Source organism: Crinia signifera, chromosome 9 (assembly GCF_055691185.1).
Source record: "Crinia signifera chromosome 9, ASM5569118v1, whole genome shotgun sequence".
NCBI lineage: Eukaryota > Metazoa > Chordata > Amphibia > Anura > Myobatrachidae > Crinia > Crinia signifera.
This window is the reverse complement of record NC_139225.1, coordinates 158,115,156-158,132,662: the sequence shown is the minus strand read 5'-3', so window position 1 is coordinate 158,132,662 and position 17,507 is coordinate 158,115,156. Positions and strand designations below refer to the sequence as shown.

Below are 17,507 nucleotides of genomic sequence, written 5' to 3'. Positions count from 1 at the left end.
GCTGGCTGGGGACTGATGGATGTGCTCCTCCTATGGGGGGATAGAGAGCTGGCTGGGGACTGATTGATCTGGTCCTCCTATGGGGGGATAGAGAGCTGGCTGGGGACTGATGGATGTGGTCCTCCTATGGCGGGATAGAGAGCTGACTGGGGACTGATGGATGTGGTCCTCCTATGGGGGGATAGTGAGCTGGCTGGGGACTGATGGATGTGGTCCTCCTATGGGGGGGATAGAGAGCTGGCTGGGGACTGATGGATGTGCTCCTCCTATGGGGGGATAGAGATCTGGCTGTGGACTGATGGATGTGGTCCTCCTATGGGGGGATAGAGAGCTGGCTGGGGACTGATGGATGTGGTTCTCCTATGAGGGGATAGAGAGCTGGCTGGGGACTGATGGATGTGGTCCTATGGGGGGGGGATAGTGAGCTGGCTGGTGACTGATGGATGTGGTCCTATGGGGGGGGATAGTGAGCTGGCTGGGGACTGATGGATGTGGTCCTATGGGGGGGATAGAGATCTGGCTGGGGACTGATGGATGTGGTCCTCCTATGGGGGGATAGAGAGCTGGCTGGGAACTGATGGATGTGCTCCTCCTATGAGGGGATAGTGAGCTGGCTGGGGACTGATGGATGTGCTCCTCCTATGGGGGGATAGAGAGCTGACTGGGGACTGATGGGTGTGGTCCTCCTATGGGGGGATAGAGAGCTGGCTGGGGACTGATGGATGTGGTCCTCCTATGGGGGGATAGAGAGCTGGCTGGGGACTGATGGATGTGGTCCTCCTATGGGGGGATAGAGAGCTGGCTGGGGACTGATGGGTGTGGTCCTCCTATGGGGGGATAGAGAGCTGGCTGGGGACTGATGGACGTGGTCCTCCTATGGAGGGGGGGGGGGGTAGAGAGCTGGCTGGGGACTGTTGGATGTGGTCTTCCTATAGCAGCGGTATCGGGGACCGTATCCTTGTTAGTCTCCATATAACAGAACTATGCTGCATCATTCTTAGTACACGTGTGTGGTAAGTCGCAGTATCAGTAGTGTGTACTACACTGCCGATACTGCGACTATGCGTCATGGCTGTGCTGATTAGGTGATGTGTTCAGTGACTTCAATCAGCCACCATTAACCTACCACAGCTTGGAGTAATAGTCAGATAGAACAGCTTACCATGTAGTATAGCCTGTGCTAATCTCCGCCAGACTCTGGTAATCACAATGTATGAATAACTGCATCTGTATTAAGAAATATATATATATATATATATATATATATATATATATATATATATATATATATATATATATATATATATATATATATATATATATATATATATATATATATATATATATATATATATATATATATATATATATACACATATTATCCCTGCAGGAAAAGGCGGTGTAATACTAGCAACGTGACCATAAAATCACCATTACAATAGACGTGATTGTAGTACGGTTTGTATTTTTCAAAGATTGTAGTTACTGCAATCTTTGAAAAACCGGTACTTGTTTCCTAGCACGGCCACAATCTTGTGGATCGTGTACCTTTAAGTTAAGGTACACGATCCACACGATGGACCCGATTTCCTTTGAAATCAGGTCCATTTTGCCGGCTAAGGCACAATATCGGGGGCATCGCGTCGGTCGGGACCATTAACATTGGTCCCGACGCGACCGACGCGATGCCCCCGATTTTTCCATAGGCTTCAATGTTAAAATATTTTTTAACATTGAAATCGTGAGAAAATGTGAAAAATGTGAAATGGGCCAATATGACCCATTTCACATTATAGATGTCCCCGTCATCACCCCACGATAGACGCCAACCCGAAGCGTGGCGAGCGCAGCGAGCCCGCGAGGGGCGGCGGTGCGCGTCCTCCGACCTTTTCATTCCCCTACTATCCACGTCGGCATGGAGTTGAGAATAGAATAGTGTGGCGAGCGCAGCGAGCCACCGAGCCCGAAGCGTGGCGAGCGCAGCGAGCCCCGCGAGGGGACGCGTATAACTTCACAGGTATACGCGTCCCCTTGCGGGGCTCGCCACGCTTCGGGCTCGCTGCGCTCGCCACACTATTCTATTCTCAACTCCACGCCGACAGGGATAGTAGGGGAATGAAAAGGTCGGAGGACGCGCACCGTCGCCCCTCGCGGGCTCGCTGCGCTCGCCACGCTTCGGGTTGGCGTCTATCGTGGGGTGGGGTTTACGCCGTTAAATTTGGGGGGGTTGGGAATATTTTACGTTGAATCCAATGTAAAATCGGGTCCCAGGGACCCGATTTACATTTCATTCAATCAAAAAATCGGGTCGATCGCATGCGACCAAATCGCATGCGATGCGATCGACGCGATTTTTCCGACACGACCACCCCGATGTAAATCGGTGTGGCCGTGCTAGGAAACAAGTACCGAAAAACCTTGTTGCAGCTTTATGCCCAAATTTTGACCAAATTTTTTATGCTCCTGAAACATTGGATTTAATCGTGTCCTTGCAGCTATGACTTGTGATTTATTTGCCCATTGCTGGCTTTGGTTAGATCTGCAGGATGGAAATGTATATTTGTATGTATGTACCTTTATCCAGATAGTCAGAACGCTCTTTGCACTGTCTAATTTTGTATTTCAGAGGCAGCCAATGGAAACGTGCCACAAGGACAGCGGCCGCCTCCCCGCATTAAAAATGTCCAAATCAACAACCAGATCGTGAAGCTGAAATACTGCTACACCTGCAAAATCTTCCGTCCGCCCCGTGCGTCTCACTGCAGTATCTGTGATAACTGTGTGGGTGAGTGAGCCGCCACTGCGTGTGTCATAACGGTGTCACCCCGTAGGGGGCAGTATAATGCGTGCACTACATGTTCCTTATGTACGTTGCTTGTGTAAAATGGTTCTGTGTCCCTCTTCTGAGAGGTAACCTGTAGTAACAGAAACCTATCGCCCTCCTTTTTACAGAGCGCTTCGACCATCACTGTCCGTGGGTGGGGAACTGTGTTGGGAAGAGGAATTACAGATACTTCTACCTCTTCATCCTCTCCTTATCCCTCCTGACCATCTACATCTTCACCTTCAACATCGTCTATGTAGCCCTCAGTGAGTTACTCTTTTCATTCTGCGGAAGTGTTTTAAAGAGACTGTCATAGGCGCTCGGCAACGTGGCCATCTTGTGGGCTTGGTCGATGTGCTTGTGACTGCAGCAGCCAATAGGCATAAAGGGGCGGGCAAAAATAAAAAGCCCTTTTTTTTACAGCTGTACGTTTTATTGCTGTGAAAGCTCTAGATCTGTGCACATGCAGCTGTGAAAAATGTGCAGACCATAGTCTATATTTTTTAATGGGACACATTTTGCCCCTTCATGTTGCCCATTAGGCAGAGAAGTGCGCTATGAGCAATGCCATAAATGTAGGTCTGCGCTGTCCCCTGATTATTTGAGCCATATGTTCCAATCTGAGCAGATTTCTAGGAGAAAGCCAAATTTAATAATTGATTTCAGACTAAAGCAAAAGTTTGATTTTTTTTTTATGCAGATTTTGCACCGTGCATCAGGTAGAAATGTTCACCACGCTGTGAGCCGATCAGCACTTTTAATTTGCACAGGCGTCTCCAAAACTTTCAGCATAGGAGCACGCGATGAGAAATATCAAAGGTGCTGGGTTCTGCGCAGTTTTCATTGCAGGAGCCAAGCCGACGCTGCTTATCTCAGTCTTCTGCCCTGTGTTCTCTCCTGTCCCAATCTCTTCCACCACTGCCAGAGGAGAATGGCCTACTGCAGCTGTGCAGCCTGCCACCTGGTGGTGGTGGAGGGAGTAGCAACTTATATGGGCCTGTAGGTGGGGCATGGTGTATTACACTGTAATAGTGTGTACACACGGTTCGATGTTCTGTGCGATCCGATGTACGATTCGATGTTTTGTCCGATTTTTACATTTCCCTTTTTTTTTTTTTTTTCTCTCTACTCCTTAAGATATGCCTTAAGATATGCTTAAGATTTTCACTTTTTACCATACAATTTGCTATGCGATTTCCTATTTGATTTACTATGCGATTTCCTATGTGGCTTAAGATTTGCTTGAGATTTTGACTATGCGATTTTGACTTATGTGTATATATGACTGACAGGGCCCTGGAAATCGCATAGCACATCGCATCTTAAGCATATCGCAAGGCACATACGATGCATGCGATATGCTTGCGATTTGTGCTAGCTAGAGTGTGCTGCCCTCTCTATCTCCCCTCCGATCTGTCCTTAAACGGGAGCGCGCATCGGGCTAGGAAGCCCTTACAATGCATACAATCAGTATGTGATATGGCTTCCGATGTTGACGATATCGTCAACATCGGAAGCCATATCGAACCGTGTGTACACACTATAACTCTGTTCCGCTGACAGACCGTAGTGATGCATCATACAAATCTAATGCAAAATTTTGTTTCTTCTACAGACTCCTTAAAAATCGGTTTCCTGAACACATTGAAAGAAAGTCCGGGAACATATCCTTTTATTGTCTACTTATGTATTGTGGATGTTCTTTGGCTGGCCAGAGTTTAGTGTTAGGTGTGTGTGTGTGTGGTCTGATCCAGATTGGTACCATGTTCAGATCCTGGGTCGGACAGGAATTTTGGTGTGGAAGGGGCTGTAACTTTCCCGCACCCTTCCACCCCTCCAGAAGCATGAACACCGGTGAGTGACTGAACCAATCTAAAGCTGTGATCTCTTGTTCACTACTTTGGATTGGTCATTCCAGGTACACCCCATATATTTGTGTGTGTGACTTTGAGGGGCACAGGGGTCCTGGAAAAATTGGTGTAACAGCCCTCCCTCGATATTCCTGCTAGCCTTGACTTTGTTCTGGGTTTGATGTACATTAGGATGAGTTACAATCATAATACACATGTTAGATAATCAGATTGCACAACTCCTACTGACCAATCAGCAGTTACCTTTATTGGACCTATTGCACAATGAGCTCACACTTCTGATTGGTTCCCTGGGCTTTTTATGCTTGTTATTGCTTTGGTTCTTTCATGGCTATGAGTTTTTAGAACAAAGCTGATCCTCTGGATTTGTCTCCTTAACCCCTCGCTCACTGTTCTAGAGGTCTTCATCTGCTTCTTCACCCTCTGGTCCGTAGTGGGTTTAACTGGATTCCACACATTTCTGGTGTCTCTCAACCAGACAACCAATGAAGATGTAAGTACATACAGATTGTTTTCACGTTCCCTTCTGTTTTCTGTCCAGTTGTCGTTTAATGGTTGTGTTGATGGTCACCATGCGCTCCTTCTGGTTTTACAATCTTTCTGGCTTTCCTCCCCTCCCCTCCATATAGAACAGACGTCTGCTCCCGGCACTGGATACAGAGCATTTCCATGTTCTATCCAAGGGCAGCAAAACTAAACCATGCTGATTGTAGAGGCCTCCATGGCTGGCTGAGGCTTCTCCTATTGTTCACTGCAAACGTAGAATCAGCCCCAATGTGTAATGACTTTCTCAGTGTTGGGAGCAAAACAAAATAAGCCAGTAACTCTGCACCTGGGTAAGACAATGCTGCGTTGCAGATGGGGCAGATACAGTATGTGCAAAGATAATGAGGTGTGTCCGAACTCAGATCTAAATTGCAGTGCAAGAATAAAACTGTCCAGCATTTTGTAGGCTACATGGATAAGTTGCCGGTATTTACCCTGCATGCAAACAGCAAACTTTGCAGCATGTTGTTTTAGGTACGAAGTCACAGGTTTATTTTGCCGCTCGTCCATTTCCGAATCAGCCCCCCGAGTGGGAGGATATTTTATTTCTGTTTGTAAGTGGTCCATGCTATTGAAAATGCCTTTTCTTTGACAGATTAAAGGATCCTGGACTGGTAAGAACCGCGTACAGAACCCCTACAGTCACGGCAATCTTGCAAAGAACTGCTGCGAGGTGCTATGTGGACCGGTCCAGCCGAGGTACTGTATACTACCTCCCACCAGAGGCACCCTAGGGTTAAGGTCATGTCTACAGCAGGGGTTCTTATACCTAGCCCTCAGGAGCCCACAGTTCAAGTTTTACAGGTCACCTGGCAGGCGCACAGGTGCACTCATTACTCTGACAAATTTCAAAAGATCCACAGGCGGAACAAATTATTTTACTTGTGATTCTGTGAGGAAACCAGCAAGACATGCACTGTGTTGGGTTCTGAGGACCACGTTTGAGAACTTGTGGTCTGCAGGAATCTGGCAGCGATTTGTTTATTTTAAACTGAGGTCTACGGTATGTTTTCAGTGTCCCGTAAACCCTTCAAAGTGAACGGTATTGACCTCCACTCTATACAACCACTTTAGAATGCCTCTGCTTTCTTTATTTTCTTGAGACATTGTTGCATTATAAATTCGCAAATCATGGTTTAAATATGGTATACGTAATCTGTACGTATGGCGAATACACTAGTGGGGTGTAAAAGTGAGAGAGGCTGTATTTGATTGCTCCTGATACCCAGTCTTCAAGAAAAAAGTCTGGGCAAGGAATGTTTGTTTGGATGATTTAAATGGCGCCTTGTCTCACTGGACAAATCAAGAAATCTGTTAATTCCGCACCTAATTACCTTACAGTCTGTTTTGCATTAAAATATTTAGTCAAATTTAAAATCACCGATCTTAATAACCAGTAGGATCTGTTATCCTATTACTTAGATTTATTTAAATAAGTTTTTCTGCCACTATCAGGTCTTCCCCGGACATACACAGCCTATCTACAGGCAATGTTGGTTATAAACGGCAGTCTTCACGGACTATGTCCTCCTGACTCAAACCCAGACTCTATCTCCCATCGTTTGAGTCTTCATGGTAGCATAATCTCCTAATCTGAGACCCTCCGGTGAGACCCACAGGATTACCTCCCAATATTATTTTAAATGGCCAAAATTTGAATTGTATGTAGTTTTCAGTCCTACAGTTTCCTTTACCGAGATAAATTCCCCAATATTTTTGGTAGGTTTAAAGCTGCTCTCCTTTTCTGGATCCCTCTAATAATCTCCATGCAGGGCTGGATCACAGCTGTTTAAAATGGTCGTCCTGGACAAACTTCTCTACCTATTCCAAACCCTCCCTGTCTGAATCACCACCTTGTCTATTCCTGTTGTGACTTCGGATACCTTGCCATATCATACTGATTTAAAAAACGGGCTGGTATGATGACTTATGACGATGGTCATTATTGCAGCAACTCATTTTTGGATGCTTTTGTCGTTCGGAAAGGGACAATCGAGAACGCAAGTCATCCAGGACAAATTCCAAATCCCATGTGTCCTCCACTCTGACTGTTGCTTATCGAGGACTAATAACCCGAAGCATAATGCCTGTAACAGCCAGTATCTGGGGTAATTGGCTAGCCTCCACTGCTAATAGAATAACCGCCCCCCCCTGCCAAGTTCTAATTCTGAGACAAATAAACACTTAAGTACAAGGGGAAGATCTAATTTTATGGTGATGCCGTCTGTCTGGTAATGCTGACTGCAGCCTGAGTGACAAACATTCCAATAATCCACCCTAATCATTAATGACACTGACAATATTGTTACCGTAACCTTGGTGAAGTTATAGATTTATTTTCTGTATAAACATCGAAGTGCTTACATCAATGCCGCGGCTCTGCTGGACAGCAAAACCCATTTGCTCTGTTTTGTGTAATGGATTGTCCTTGCCGATCAGGCTGATAGCAGTTTGCAGGATTTCAGAAGTGTCTGGCCTATGTCCAGCTAGAACCTGTATTGTGTATACACAGATCAGTCCCCTGTCTTCTGTACATGTCTAAATTACCGTCTTTATACTCCAACAGTGACGAAACCTCATTGATAAGTCTGAACCCAAAGTAATTTTAATTAATTTTAGATTCCGTTGAATAATCAATAAGTACAGGTCTGTATTCCCAGCAGGAAGCTGTTCTGTTGCTTAAACTCAGATCCTTTGTTTCGGTCTCCTTTAATGAACAGGCGATTCTGCATTGAGGTTCAGTTGCACTGAGGCTGACTGAAACATGTTCCAACATTGAGGTGTGTCGTGTGATCAGATCTCTGCTGTAGACAGAGGCACATCAGTAGCGCAAACATCACCATCTTGCCAAGGTTTACGGCGATGACGTCATGTCACCGTCAACCTCAATGTTTGACCATGTTTCCGCCAGCCCTGCTATCTTACAACTGTTGTTGGGACACGATGACTGATACTGGGGGTACAGATGGTGTAATAGGGATCATTACTGCCTCACAGCACTGAGGTCATAGGTTCAATTCCCACCTTGTCCCTAACTGTGTGGAGTTGCTCAGTTACGTGGGTCCAAATCCGCTTGCTACCCTGATTAGATTGATGAATAAGCCAAGTCAGGTTTTTTTAAGGAATCCTTTAGATTGAGTATAATTGAACCACCCTCGTGGATTACGGACCAGTTAATATTGAAGGCTAAAAACTTGCAGAAAATACCCTGTCCCAAATGACAAACCATTCCCATCCAGTTGTGCAGAGCCTTGCTGTGAAACTCTACCAGGGAAACAAGAGAGACCAGCTGCCATTGGTGTCAGCCATACAAATTTCTGTATCCTAAAGCGGTCATGTGGCTAAAACGGGAACGATGCATGGACTTATTCTATTACCTTCCTCATTGCAGTGTGCTTGACAGAAGAGGTATTCTTCAGGAGCCAGTGAATCTTCCAGGCCAACCTGTGCAAGAAAACAGTATCACACAGCAAGATTCTGTGAGTATAATTAGACTTTCTTTCACATTGATAACCTATTAAACATATAGATCAATCTACTTATCACTTATGGATGTGTTTGTATTTTAGGGGAGTAATTGTTTATAATATTTCATATGGGATTCACAATTACTTCCACAAAATTACAGTGTTAATGTATTGTGCATTCTGTTGTAAACTATTGGCTTTGTACTTGTTAATTTGATCTGTTATAAACTATTCTAAACTCTTACAACTTTTAAATATTTGAAGTGAGCAGAGTGGCTCAGATGAATTGCCATATTTAAAATTAGGTTATTGGTGGCAGCGGTGGGATCAACTGCTATACTAATTGAGAGTGGTTGTGTCTTCCTCATGTGGTTTTCCACTTGCTATAAACCTTTTTTATTATTTCTTTTTGTGATTGGAATGTGTGTGACTGTAAAGTGGTCGTTTAATACGCCTTTTCATGATCACTAAGGGCATTAGGGGTCAGCCAGACTAAATCAATGCAAGAAAAAGCAGATTTTCAAAGGACTTGTTGTATGTATATTTGCACTGGTTTAGAATAAAGTACACGACCGTGTTTATCTGCCCCCCCCCCCCCGCACTCCTCTGCTCTTTTGACCGGTTACTTTGTTGCAAGGCCCTCCTCCCATCACTCCATGCCATTATAGAGCCTCACTCCTCTACCTCCCGTACTTACCTTGTTCCTGACGGTAAGCCCTCCTGTTCCAGGTCAGTCCCGTCTCCCCGGTAGAGAGAGCCGTTGGGGTGTGCGTCCAGTCTTCCACTGCATGCGTATTGTGATGGCGGGACATCTGGTGGTAAAATGAAAGCAAAAATTTCTAACATTCTTATCACATGTCTCCTAATATGTGAAAGTCTTATTGTTGACTGGAAATAGAATAGGTATGGATTGCTTACATACTATATACATTTTTGTACGATGTGTAAGGTCTTTATAAAGTTTAAAACCTTCATATATCCTTCCTAATTTTGGTCTGAAAGGGTTCAATGTTTTCTGGAATATTATTTACCTTGTGTCAAATAATGAATACATTTTTGTTTTCATTGAAAGGTGGCCGCTGCCCCACTAATGCCTAACGAATCTTCTGAAAAGCCCACGGCTCCAGCTGACAACAAGGAAACAAATGCCCTAGAAATGTCCGTTCAGGTCCCCAAAGAACCAGAGGGAAGACCGGATACAGAAAAGTAGATGTGATTGTACAGTTTTGCCATACAAAGAGGCTATTGTGACAAATTTATGGAATGACGGACTCTGGACAAAGGGCCCGATATGCCGTATTTCTTTAGTATTTGCTTGTGTTAATTATGAAGGTGGTGTCTTGTGCGATGGAGATTCATCAACATGGATAAGTGCTCGATGAAAGACTTCAGGTGCTAGTCAAGTATGCCAATAACGGAACCTGGGAGAGTAATAAGTCGGCCTTTCTGGTCTTGTTTGTTTCTTTTTGGGAGCTGGTTCTTCAAATTGTGTCTACAATCGTATTCTGCCTCCCTCTGGTGAACCGTGAAAGCAGACAATCTCTCTCTAGATCAAGCAGCTTTAGAAGGACCTGAATGGGGCCTGTGGCTAAGGGCAACTGTGTCCTTTGACTGGCACCTTAATTGAAAATATGCATTGCTTTTTATCTTACTTGCCATGCCTATAAGCAATTGGCTGAAAGGACAAAGCTTCTGGCCTTCAAATCTGTCTGCACTTCTTCCCCAAGGCCAAGAATTAATGAACAAATCAATTACAATGTGGACTACTTATAATTATCGCTCTGCCAACAAATGATTATCTGTATTATCTGGCTCTTTCAAAAATTTAGCTCACATTCCTACTTTTTACTTCATTTATCAAATAATCATGAAGTAGATTATCATTCACGTGGCCTGGGGTCATTAATTATTATTTTTTGTTCATACCCAACGCTGTCATTCTCCAGATGTAGACTGTGGTCTTGTAATTGATAATAGGTAGCAGTAGGCTCTGTAGAGGCCGCTCAAGTGTCTTGTCTGTTTTTTTGTTTTGTTTTTTTTGTACGTTCCTATTTTTAATTTAGAGAGCGTTCGGACTGTCTTCTGAAGTGCAGAAAAGTTGTTGCTGCTGCTGTTCTACATAACTTTTAAGAGTATACAGAGTGTTAAAAAAAAATTGAAGTTTTTATATATAATTTATTACTTGTTCATAAAGTGTTTTTTTGTTGTTCTTTTTTTTTCTCGTCATAATGCCCTGTGGTATAGATATACGGACACTCTAAAAGTGTTTCTAAACTGTATTGCTTGCACATTGATATTTTTATTTAATTTTTTTCCTTGGATTGAAAAATAAAAATTTTTGTGGCTTTATAAATTTGGGAGAAGAAAATTCTCCCTGAAATCTTCATGTAAAATAGAATTTCCGACTTTCCAAACCTGTCTTCAAGGATGGATATATATATATGGCCATGAGCCGTTACATTCCTGACATACTGTAGATGTAATTATATGGAAAATAAATGAATTCAAAATACCCTTTTGTGGGTCATCTTTGTCGCTTCCAGACTAACCAGACAGGGTTACCCACATTATGTTGGATCTTTCCCCTGGTATGTTCGTTCCTTGAAGACTTGTTTAAAACTTCCCCCATAATCTATTTATCACAACAGTGGATATTTTACTCATTCTATTCTAGACAACATGTAAACTAGATTGAAGACCACCTAGATTATCTACCTAATCTTGAGGTCAACTTTTGTATTATCATTATGGGAAACATTTTTTTTGCATTAATGATCGATCATACATCTGTTTTTTTTTTTTTTTCATGAAATCACCAAAACCCATTTCATTTCTGGGTCAAGATTGTTTGTTTTTGAAGTTGTAAACCTATGGAATCCCATTTTACAACCTTCTGTATGGTGAGTCATTCGGGTTATCAGTCATTGCAATAATAAAACCATCTAGTCATTGGAGGTACCGCCATTTGTGTGGCCTCCATGAAGCTGGATCTTTTTGTAATTAGATGTGGCACCTCATTTAAAGCTTGGATCATTCCCATCAAGGCCAGTAGACTCAAGCTAGTTTCAACTCATCGTTATGGACAGTTGGTGGCTGGAGTACCATTATTCTCCAACTGGTGATGGAAAATGAAGGGTTGTTCAATACATCATGGTATGAGTTTGTTGTTTCTGTATTCAATAAATAGGAGATGCTCCTTTTTTATAGTATAAATCTTTGAAATGATTGCAAAATGCATAAACCTTCCTAGATCTATATAAGGTTTAAACAAGAGACTTCATGGTTCTCAAAGTCTTGCAATTCCTGAAACTGGGAAGCATTACTTTTGTTCTTTCTCAGGTATTATGTTCCGTGAGTTATTAAAACGCTTACTGTATGGAACACTTTTGTTGTAATTCAGGTTTATACCCAGACATCCAGGGGTGAGTTGACGGTACGTCATGAGCTGCATTAAATGCTTCCTACATATTATCCCTGTTCATTGGACTCCTCATGACCTGAAAGTAAAGGGCTTTGTACAACTATCAATCTTGTGCGTTCTTATAATCACCCATTGCAAAAACTGCTACTGGCCGTAATTATCCTACGTTTTAAACGAGCATACAATAATGAAAAAAAATGCTATTTTACTGACTGAATAAAGAAAATAGCCATAAATAAATGTGATGTCTAAGTGACTCCTTTATTTTTTTTTATTTTTTTTCAGAATGAATTCTCCCATTCCCAGTAATTGTTAAACAATGGTATTCCTGCCGGATTCGAATTTTTTTTTTTATTGATCCACTTAGATAGCCAATCTCAAACTGCAAATGTCAGGGTTTTGTTTTGTTTTTTTTTTGGGGGGGGGGGGGGGGGGTGTTGGAATAATAGTGGAGAGAAAGGAAAGGTAAAAAAATTTTGTAGTTTTTTTTTTTTTAGAACAAATAAGAAAAAAAAAAATGAAATTTATTCGGACGTGTCCAGGACGTGTCCAGGTTTAATTCAACCTACTTTGAATACGATCAGCACTCTAACATGGTCAAATCTGTTCAACTTTGCTGCTATTTTATGTACACTACCCCGGTTGTGGTTCCAAAATTTATGAAATCTGTTTTTTAGTTTACAAACAACTCATTTTAATGGTTCAAGAATCAATACCTAGTCCATTCAAGCATCTGGACAAAGTATATAAAACTCACGTACAGTTTCAACTGTATGGAACGTCTAGTTCGAAGGCACAAAAAAATATGATGTTGGTAATTTTTGGTACTTGTTTCCTAGCAGGGCTCCCAGATTTATTACGTACGCAAACGTACTGAAATCACATCGCATCACCTATAGTAGTAGCATGCGATTTTCCTGTTCCCCTCCCTGTCATGCTCATTAATCAAATTATTTCAGTAAATTAGTTAATAGTTAACACATGTCGTCATTACTGTGTCAGCTGTATGAATTTGCATGTGTGAATGTGTTCCGAAAACACCAGCACTAGCCACGCCACACCCCCCGAAGCGTGGCACACGGTGGCATAACGCGTCCTCTGACCTTTTCATACCCCCACTATCCACATCGGCGTGGAGTCGATTTTATGTAGTGTGGCGAGCGGACACGGATTACTTTACATGTATTCCGCGTCCCCTCGCAAAACAATGCCATAGGTGCTTACAATTGTAAGCACCCATCAAATGTAACACTATGCACAAATCACATCTCATTGCATTACACGTCATAGTAAGCACCCATCACATCTCATGGCATGGGTGCTTGTACAAATTGTACATCGCATCGCATTTGGTGCCATGCAATATTTCACGGCACTATACACTGTACGTGATGCGCTGCTATTTTCCTATGCAGAATAGCCCACTAAGCTATTTGCTTTGTGGGCGCCGTACTAGGAAACCAGTACCTAATTTTTATAAATGTAATAATGGTAACCCTTTTGTTATAGAAGCAAATGTAATGTACATACTGTATGTTTCTGCACAGATATTTCACAAATGCCATTTACTTTATATATGTCATGAGATATAACCTATTCTGCTGTACATTTGTAACTGATTATGGAAGTGATAGACGTTGCACATACAGATTTAGTGTTTGCAGAATGGCTTAAGGATTGTTCTGATGTGTAAAATGAGGTCTCTAATTTTACATTTTTCTGAAAGTGCAATGTAGCAAGCTTCAAAATTTCACCAGTTTTAATGCTGACCCCTTCTGTTACTCTTAATGTCAGTCAGATGACTTTGCCAGTCTTGCAAACAAGTGTCTTTTTAATTCTGTATTCCAACATTATGACCCAAATTGACTAGCCTGCGGCGATATTTTGGTGGGGATTTGAAAAAAGCAAATTTTTTTTTTTTTTTTTGCATTTTACCAAAAATATTAAATTTTTTCCATCCACGTTGTCGAAGTCTATCCACTGCAATCAACTCACAAGCTATTGCTTTTGGCCATGTTCCTCCCAAACTTGATATTGCTATGCTCTCATTGAAAGACTGGTGTAAAAATGTGAGTGAATTCGATGGAAAATAATAACTTTGGAAAAAGATCATTCTTTTTAATTCTAAGTTAAGTGTTTTGGAACTTTTTTTGAGGTTTTTATTTTTTATTATTTCTCTATTACTATGGCACTTTTTTTTTTTTTTAATACAGAGTTTATAATATATTTGGGATTGGTACACTCAAACCCAGAACAGCAGTGTATGTATATGCTTTTTTAAATATTTTATTTAGAAGTTTGAAAGTAATATATGTAACGGCCTATAGTTCCGTTTAGAAAATGTGCTGAATCCTTCCTTACTGTCATATGTAATGGACCATATTGATCATGTAATCAGACTTGCCCACAATTCTATAGTTTTGTGTATTTTGAAATGATTATTGTGGATTTTTATTTATTTTTTTGCGTAAACTAGGCCTGTACGTAAAATAATGTCATCTCCTCGTTCATTTTCACAAATATGATAACTTCTTATGTGAACAGAAGTCCTTGTCCTTTTTTGGATATATGAAATTTGTGGGGAAAAATGTAGAGGCCATTACACGTGCTCCTGAATCTGTCGGCATCCTCTGACAATGGCCTCTCTCTTCTCTTGCAAATGCTACAATTTCTCAGTGTCCAGGACACTTTCCGTTCTGGTTCTCATCCTACATCTGTGTTTGTGCATCTCTGGATTCACCATTTCCTTAATCATTTGGAGACTCTTTTATATACTACCCCTTGAGCTTGCTTGTATCTGGATGATGGGTTGACACATGAAAAGGTCCACGTGAGTTATTCACAATTGCTCTTTTTTTTTATATTTTTGGCCTTTTTCATGCCTTTACAATTTTTTGGGACTACGATTCGTAACGGTAAAATGTACCATGTAAAAGGCATGGTGATAGTAAGCCGGGCACTAGATAAGGGGCCATGTTAACATTGACACCAAAATGGAACAACCTCATGTTGAGCCTTTTGCCAATGTTGATCTTGCGCCGGTCAACCCTTTAATTCACGCCCAGCTCACTGCATATGTCTTTCTGGGCTCAAATTCATTTTTATTCCAATCTGTATCCAGGTGGCTGATATTTTGTCTAGTTTGACAGTCAATAGCTTGAAGCTTATTTTTAGGGATTTTTTTTTTTTTTTTTTTTTTGAAGGTGTTCATGCTTTTAGCCTGACACATGGTGAGATAGTGATTGGGGGAGCCAATGACTGTCGACCTAGACATTGTCTGTTAAGGGATATGGTCATTGGGTCCCCACCAAGTAAGTTGACATGACTTAAAGGTTGAGCCGACAGCCGGTTTTTCATGACCTACCATCCACTAGGGCAGGGCTGGGCAACACCGGCCCTCCAGATGTTAATGAACTACACATCCCAGGATGCTTTGCATTAGTTTTGCTATGTGGCCATGCTGAAACTGATGCAAGGCATGCTGGGATGTGTAGTTCATCAACATCTGGAGGGCCGGTGTTGCCCAGCCCTGCACTAAGGCATGGTGGGAGAATAAAATAGTGTGCCTGAAGCATGGTGAGCACAGTGAGCCATGGGGGGTGGGGTGGGGGGTGTGTGACGCTTTGGTACATTTCTGTGTGCATGTCGAAACATGTGCCGACAGGCGGTATTTCATGCCCTACCATCCACTGGGAGAATAAAATAGTTATAGTGCCCGAAGCATGGTAGTATGTTTTAGTGTTTATGTTGACTGTGTGGACCTAAGGGTAAAATAATTTATAAAAAACCATGTTGACTTTTTCACTGTCGACCTAATGACCCATGTCGGCCTAAATGCATTTTGACCAACTTGCTGGTGACCAACTGATCCACACCCATCTGTGAACTGTACCACGCTCCTTGTTAATTAAATCTACTTTTTTTTTCCCCCACCGAATCCACAAGTGATTGATTAATAATGCACACCCAAGGGTTAATATGGGAGTTCTATTGAACATGGTATGTTGCCCATCGCAACTAATCAGATTCTAGTTATTTAGCGCCTTCTAGTATCTGATTTGGTTACTATGGGCAAATCTCCTCTTCACTAGAACTCCCATTTTTGTAATTTTACTCCCTAATTTTCTAGCATTCTTTATTGGATTTCCCTCCTTACTCGTCTAACCCAATCAGGTCTGTCTCCCCTCAAAGTTATTTTGAATGTGGCTGCTGGCCAGTCTGTTACTTCTCTCAGCCCCCTCTAATGATTTTACTAACATAGTTGCATAAACCAGATTGTCCCTTCACTTGTTTCAAACAATCTTCCAACAGAACCCCCCCCCCCCCTCTGCTCTCCATAAGACTCATCTCTTGTCCACACTCATCGCTTTTTCCCAATTCCACTTCTTTTTTTTTTTGTTAAGTGTTCATGCAACGAGTTGAATGCACAAAAAGATCTTTCTGCCACACAACTTTCAAACGTTACCTGAAAACGCACCTCTTCAGAAATCTACCTTCTCACATGCCCTAAGCTGCGTTATCCTATTACAAGTCACCTGCTGAGTGTAATTCATGTACCACGGTCATGTGTTCTGTCTATGCTGAAACTATCCACTGACCCCCAGACCAACACTGCCGTGTGACTGGATATATAGCCCTGCCGATCACTTTTTGCCATTACAATTGTGCTTGCTCAATAATGCAATATGTGGTATCTGTATCACACTAATTCCCCTATTGATTGTAAGCCTGCGAGCAGGGCCCTCTTACCCAGTCTTGTTTTATTACAATGTTTGTTCCAAATTGTAAAGCACTACATCATATGCTGGTGCTATATAAATAAATAAGTGTTAAAAAAATTGAGAGTTGAAGACTTTGGGTTGATAAAGTAGGGACTATCCAGTGACAGACTGCAGGTTTTTTCTATTTTTTTTATTTTATTTTAAATGCAGTAATGACCTATACTGTAAATGTGCAGTCCATAGACCAGGTATTCCCAACCACGGTCCTCAAGGCACACCAACAGTACATGTTTTAGTGATATCCAGGCTTCAGCACAGATGGTTTAATCAGAATCCCTCAGATACTAATTAAGTCACCAGTGATGAAGCCTGGATATCTACAAAACCTGCACTGTTGGTGTGCCTTGAGGACCGTGGTTGGGAATGCCTGCCATAGACCATAGCCAAAAACAACTTTCTGTGATAGGAAACAGAAGTAAAAACGGTACTTGTTTCTTAGTACGGCCACAATTGCGGGCATCTTGTACCTTAAAGTTAAGGTACACGATGGCCGCGATGGACCCGATTTCCTTTGAAATCAGGTCCATTTTGCCGGCAAAGGCAAAATCACTGCCATCGCGTCGGTCGCGGCCATTAACATTGCCCCCGACGTGACTG

The 17,507-nt window shown here is 42.2% G+C and overlaps 1 protein-coding gene across 4 annotated transcripts in view; it reads left to right on the top strand.

The window, feature by feature from the left end:
* ZDHHC9 (zDHHC palmitoyltransferase 9) overlaps positions 1-12,369 on the top strand; it is a 39,031-nt gene extending 26,662 nt beyond the window's left edge. For 2 of the 4 annotated variants that reach the window (XM_083160332.1, XM_083160331.1), the window contains 7 exons: positions 2,627-2,785; positions 2,953-3,090; positions 4,440-4,488; positions 5,086-5,188; positions 5,837-5,940; positions 8,633-8,720; positions 9,781-12,369. In XM_083160332.1, coding sequence (XP_083016458.1) covers positions 2,627-2,785; positions 2,953-3,090; positions 4,440-4,488; positions 5,086-5,188; positions 5,837-5,940; positions 8,633-8,720; positions 9,781-9,918 — 779 coding nt within the window. In that variant the 3' untranslated portion in view covers positions 9,919-12,369. Of the gene's footprint in view, positions 1-2,626; positions 2,786-2,952; positions 3,091-4,439; positions 4,489-5,085; positions 5,189-5,836; positions 5,941-8,632; positions 8,721-9,437; positions 9,612-9,780 lie in introns of all 4 variants that reach the window. The other 2 variants (XR_014460812.1, XM_083160333.1) reach the window with 2 other exon arrangements.
* Positions 12,370-17,507: the final 5,138 nt, after the last annotated feature.